The sequence below is a fragment of the Gavialis gangeticus genome, unplaced genomic scaffold (assembly GCF_001723915.1).
Source record: "Gavialis gangeticus isolate Ggan-Ray unplaced genomic scaffold, GavGan_comp1, whole genome shotgun sequence".
Lineage (NCBI taxonomy): Eukaryota > Metazoa > Chordata > Crocodylia > Gavialidae > Gavialis > Gavialis gangeticus.
The window spans coordinates 180,857,317-180,863,581 of NW_017728992.1; the positions used below are offsets into that span (position 1 = coordinate 180,857,317).

The 6,265-nt window shown below is 43.4% G+C and overlaps 1 protein-coding gene across 2 annotated transcripts in view; it reads left to right on the plus strand.

Annotated features, from left to right (window-relative positions):
• The window catches only part of COLEC10 (collectin subfamily member 10), a 34,897-nt gene that overhangs the window by 18,684 nt on the left and 9,948 nt on the right, over positions 1 to 6,265 (plus strand). For both annotated transcript variants that reach the window (XM_019528096.1, XM_019528097.1), the window contains exons 2-3: positions 3,847 to 3,918; positions 5,322 to 5,393. In XM_019528096.1, coding sequence (XP_019383641.1) covers positions 3,847 to 3,918; positions 5,322 to 5,393 — 144 coding nt within the window. The remainder of the gene's footprint in view (positions 1 to 3,846; positions 3,919 to 5,321; positions 5,394 to 6,265) is intronic.

Below are 6,265 nucleotides of genomic sequence, written 5' to 3' on the forward strand. Positions count from 1 at the left end.
TGCTCCTGTGACACCAGCCAGCACTGCATTCTCTCAAAAGACACAGCAGAATGCTTTTGGTGTCAAACTGGGACTATTTTTTTCTTCCAAATTCAACACAAAATTCCTGTTTCTGGGAGTTCTCTGGGATAAAGCCCAACACAGGCATCTCCCAGAAAATGCAGGACAGTTGGTCACTTTAACTGGGCAAATCCTGGTTAGGCACTAGATTGGACAACAGAAGCCTCATCCTTTCAAAGGATTGAAAGACTGTCTTTCCAGTCAACTGGCCATGTCGGCACTTTCTGTAGAGCAACTTCTCCCACCAGGCTCAGCAGGACTCAACTTTCTGATGTTCCAGTGCATATTACATTTAGGACCAGTATACCATAAAGCCAATCTGGCCAACCTCAGTAAGTCATGGGCCCCCATGCAGTGTGCCAGATTCATTAAAACATGGCAGCTGCATGTGGAAAGGCCTGTTGTGGAGACTACAGCTGGGAGGATTCCTGCCAAAACTCCCCAAATCCTGTTTGTGGCACCATGGAGGACGGCAGTGGCTGCTGTGGGAGAGAAATAGAAGGCAGGTTGGAATCAGCAGGACAATACAAAGGTGATGTAGCAGCCATAGGAACTGGATACCACGTCTTCTGTGAGAAAATAAACACACAATTCCTGTTAGGGTTCCATTCCCACATTCATGAGATACCCTCGCTCAACACTACGATTCAGGCACCTATCAATAGCTATTTCACTCCAAAACTCACTCAGTTCACTAAGATGCAAGCCAGCTGTAAGAAGAGATGCAACCAGGATACGGAAACAACCAAAGATTAACTAAGTTCCTATCAGTAATACAAAAAGCCATTTTATTTAGCGTTCCTCCTACTCCGGCACTATCCCCTTAAAGATTCCAATGACTACTAGCATTCAGGCAACTTCTTAGGACTTTCTGGACTTGCTCCCTGTCAGTTGCAATTAGAGGTGTTCTGATGACCCTTAAATGTCATTGATTGCTCATGGCTTTTACTCCCCTGTCTTACAGAACTGCAAACAGGAAAGGTTGAGCAACTTGTGCATGTCCATTTCAATAGTCTGATCTTTTAAGTTAGTGATGTGCAGCAAGTAGATCAATTGGATAGAATCCTAGAAAGGTATCTAAAATACAACCAGGTTTCTGCTGAAGGCAACTACCCACACATGGGGTGGACAGGGGACACCATTAGTTAATCTGGTCCCTCTGTACTTTAAAGACAATCTGAGAGTTGGGATAAAATTGAACCTGCCCCATAGCACCTTGTCCACCTCTGAACAATACCAGTTCAGAATGTGGGCTGTAGGCCACGCTCCTTGGGGCAATGGCTTTCAGTGAAGTCACAGCTCCACAGATTTTAGCAGAGCTGACATTTTATCCCTACTCTTATTTTTCAGTACAGCAATGTGCACATGTAGGGTGTTGTGCAAAGAAGAGCAGTAAAAATATGCTAGTTCCCATTCAAAATTCAGATTCAGGAGTAGGATCTAGGTCCACCTCTGATGTGAACCAAAGTATTATGAATGTACATACTGAAATATATTGATCTGATGCTATTAAGGGGGATGGCCTAGGCACATAAAACTGAGATGAACTGACTTGTTCATTTAATTAAAAATCCTTCCTACCTGGTTGCAATTTAGTAAGAAGCCACAAGAGGACAGCACGATCCAAGCCTTCATACTCCACTTCAAAAATTTGAGTCCCAAGCAAGAGGAGAAGGAGGAAGCACTACATTTATCATCATGCAGCACTTCTTAAATGTTATTATTAGGGTGTTTGAAGTTATACCTAACTGAAGAAAGGGTGCAATTGATTGAATGTTTGTATTTTCTTCAGTCTTTACTTCCCAGTAGTCCATCTGTTAATGGTTTGGAAGATGATTGGTATTCACTCTGCTCACAAAGGTGGGCCAGTATCATTATATATATTTTCCAGGTGGGAAAATTGAGGCACAGTTTAGTGAACCGACTTATCCCCAAGTCACATCAGAGATAGCAATAGAAATCCCCTCCTCTAATCTGCAGCTATGCGCTGGCCCCAGCTAAACCACTGACACCCTGATACCTGGCTGATAGCTACTCTGACACAAAAGGAACGATTGCAGCACTTAAATCTCACTGTAGCAAGTGGGACAGGAGGAAAGTAGCTGCAGGAAGTAATCACAGTGGGCACGTCTATACGTGCCCCTACAGCGCTGTTGTTACTGTGCCATCATTTAGTACTTCCTTAGGAGGTACCAAATGACGGCACAGTTACAGCTGGTGGCACACACTTATTTTTAGCTGCTACACTGCCATAGCAACAGGCTATAGCGAAGGAGCACATCACTTTGGTGATGTACCTGCAGCATCATGGTTTGAGCCCACTGATTCTACATTACCATAATGCATTACTACAGTGACATTGCATCTCATGTAGACGTGCCCAGCTTTGGATAGTGATGTACCTGTTTTTTTCTGGGGTAATGTCTCCAAGGTTGACAGTATTGTCCAGTGATGGTACAAAACATCCTTTTTGCTCAAAGACTCCCTGCCAACTCTCTCCTGACTTTTGTTGTTGTTGGTTCTTTCTTAATGGGAAGCAGACAGCTTGATCTGGATTTATAAAGGGCTCACCTCCCCTCAGAAATACACACACACACACACATTTTCTCTCTAACTCCTGACCGACGCTCAACCTTTTCTCCTTCTCCTTTTAAGCTAATGAGCACCCCCTGGTCTGGCTACCAGGGTGAGTCAGTCATGGCTCTGTCCTTCCATACAGGATCCCAAGGCTTGATGATCTGTCATAATTTGTCTCAACATATCACCAGTTTCATTCACTGATTTCAAACCCTGTCTCCTATCAAGAATGAAGAAAGCACAGATTTAATTTTTCTTTGAGCAACATCAAGCCTAACTCAGAAACAAATTAAATAAGAGCTTTCAGTTCATTTCATGTTTTCGTTTAGACAAGGTGACACCTCAACCCACTTGTATTATGGACCTTGGTACCAAGAACAAGTCAATTTTACCCTCCCTAAAACCTTGTTGACTGCTGAGGTGTTCGTTCTTTTGTTGCTCAAGGATGTTATAATTTGGCACAAGTCTGAGACTTGGCTTCAGTGTCTGCCTCTGCCATAGACTTCCTGTGTGATGTTAGGCAGATTATTTAATCATCCTGTAATTAAGTTTCCCCATCTGTGAAAGGCAACAATATTTCCTTTCTGTCACCACTGGTCTGTCTCGCTTGCTGAGGTGGCGGGAGAAGCGGAGCTAATTTTAGTGAGTGCCCTCCTGCCACTCAGCCTCTGCTCCCCACCAGCTCCCTGCTATCAGAGCAGAGGTACATGGAGATTGTGGGCTGGAGAGCCAGAATCCTGGCTTCAGTGGTCTTCTGGCTACAGGAAGCAGTGCCCAAATTACCAAGAGGACAGCACCCCTACGGTGCCAGAGGGGCAGGGCCCCAAGAGTGCCCCAAGTGCTGAGAGCCCCAGTACTCTGGCACTGCTGGTGCTACAACTCCTTGCACCCCGGGTCGGAGGAGGGAGGTAAAAGTGGCCAAGTTACTGGGAGAACATGGTGGGGGAAGACAGCCGCACTGTGGAGGACCAACCACCTGCATGGACATAAAGTGGAACAAAAAGGTACAAAGTAATACCTGCTCCCTCCATGGAAGTGTACATCAGTACAGTAGTTTTTAAAAAAACATTTTACTGTATTTTTAAAGCTTTTTGCAAAGTTCCAAATATTAGGTCTGTCTGCACCCTGAGCTTTTCTTCCTCAGGAACAGATTTACATGCATTATCCTGAGTGAAATAGAGCATGATACTTTATTTGAACTTTTTGAAGGGGATGAAGGAGAGAAAGGAGATCGGGGAGAAATGGGAAAACCTGGAAAAGTAGGACCAAAAGGACCAAAGGGTATGTATAATTATTTTAACATTTTTGCTATATCAATATTGAGGTCTAGAACAATACACCAATTACTAGTATTGGCAATAATTATGTATCTTAGTACATCAATGCAAGATCTCACAATATTTTTAGGCATTATTAATTTAAACCTAACATCATCCCCAAAAGTTAGGTATGGATACTAGTGTTACGTGATACATTACATGCATGCACGGGATTGGCTGAAAATAGTCATGTGACAAGTCAAATGTTTATTGCTTATCTAAGTAATCTTCTCACCTAAGATGTGGACCACTGTTAGCTACTCAGGTCATGTCTGCAAGCCTAAATCTATATCATTTCCTCAAGTCAAGTATACCCTAAAGTGGACCTATAGTTTACAGAGTTACTTCTTTAGGCCAAGCAGTTATGACATTCAGTGGAAGGCCATGTCTTTTTTTAGAAGGCATTCAAGGACTATGCGACTTGCCTCTATTCAGGAAGACTTTGTTGTTATTTAAATATCTGCAGAAAGAAATTTAGCAGAAGGAAAATAGGTAGATGATGCACTGCAGTACTCAGTGGGAACCTTGTTTGAATATTAAAGTTACCAAGTTAAAAAGTTAAGATCACGTTAAATCACTTGTAATGCTGAGACTGAAAAGGACAGAGCGCCAACTCACTGGAAACTGACACAGGGACTTTCAAAGCAAAATATACAAGCTGCTACACTGTGAGCTAAAAAGGAAAAAATTCTGCAAGGCAGCAGAGGGAGGGACTAGGGGATTGTAAGAGACCCATATATACTCAATGGCTGGGGCTGAAAGGAGAACCTATAAACACACACATTGGGCACGTCTACATGTGCCATTAGGGGACATCAATAACCTTTGGAGCTTATTGCTCCTGTTTCTTGCTCCCAGGAACGCATCTGCATGTGTGCCCAGACCACAGCACACTGAGATGGATTGCAGCAGCTCTAGCTGGAAGGGGGCCCCAGGAGGTAAGCCTGCCAGCCTGGGGCTGGTCTGCTGAGGCTCAATGTGCTGCAGAGGGGATGGCTGGGGCACAAGGGTGCTTCAGTGCAAGGCTAGCTAGCAGGCAGCCCCAGTACTGAAGCACCCTTGTGTCCCAGCCAACTGGTCAGCATCTACATGTGCACTGCTGCGTACAAAAGTACTCCACAGCAGGGTAATACTTACATTAGTTTTGTGCACCCTAGTAGGAGCACACATGTAGACACTGAGGTGTTTACTGTGCAGTTAGTCAACTGAACAGTAAATGCCTCATGTAGATGCACCCACTTACACTTGCTACCAGTTACAACTGAACTTGCATATCTTAACAAAAGAACAGATCAATCAAACAGTTAAGCTGTGTCCCAAATATAAATAAAATCATCCATATTCTCTTCATTGCATTCGTCTTAGGAAACAAAGGAGTAGTGGGAGATGTTGGTGATCAAGGAATGATTGGGAAAATCGGTCCGATTGGTGGAAAGGGTAAGTTCTGCCCTTTGTGTCAAAGCAGGTGTGTATCAAGGGCCTGTGTATGATTTTAAGAGTTACAGCTATTGGGTGAAATTATTCACATTTAAGTAATGCCTATGATTTATGTTTTCCAAACACAACTAGTATAGTTGGCTATTATGATATAATCTGAGGTGTATGCTCTAGGACCCATTTGGAACACACTGGACTTGTTTGGCTCGGACACTTTCCTAGCTGAGCAAAGCAAACTGCTCTGTTTTAGATTACATGACGAAAAACACAAAGGGAGAAACCTGAGGCTCATTAAAGATAACAGCTAAACATTGGCTGCTTGAAGACGTTAAAAAAAAACCAAACAAACCAAAAAACCTGCTTAGCAAAAGCAGCAGCACGTTACTTCACCCGGCTCTGCAACATCTGTATAGATCAGGTGCTTCAGCAGGGCTTTTTGGTACTTTTAACTAAAACTGATTCAATCAGCTATTAGATAAAATTACCAAAAATGCCGTGCAAAGCACCTGATCTATACAGATGTTGGGTGAGCTGTATCCAACTAACATTCTCTCTCTTCGGGGCATGCACTGGGCTCAGCATGGGAGCATGCTGAATTTAAAGTAATGCACCGTTTTAGTTTTTAATGCCTGCAATCAGCTAGTATCAACTCCAGTACAGCATCCCACATTTTTGCCCATATGCTTTCAAAGCAAAAGAACAAGAGTTACTATTTTGCCATGTATTTTTGATGCATAGATTCATAGATGTAGGGTTGGAAGGGACCTAAATAAAGCATCAAGTCCGACCCCCTGCCATGGGCAGGAGAGAATACTGCGCTCATTTGACCCCACCCAGGTTTCATAGTTTCTAGGGTCGGAAGGGACCTGAGC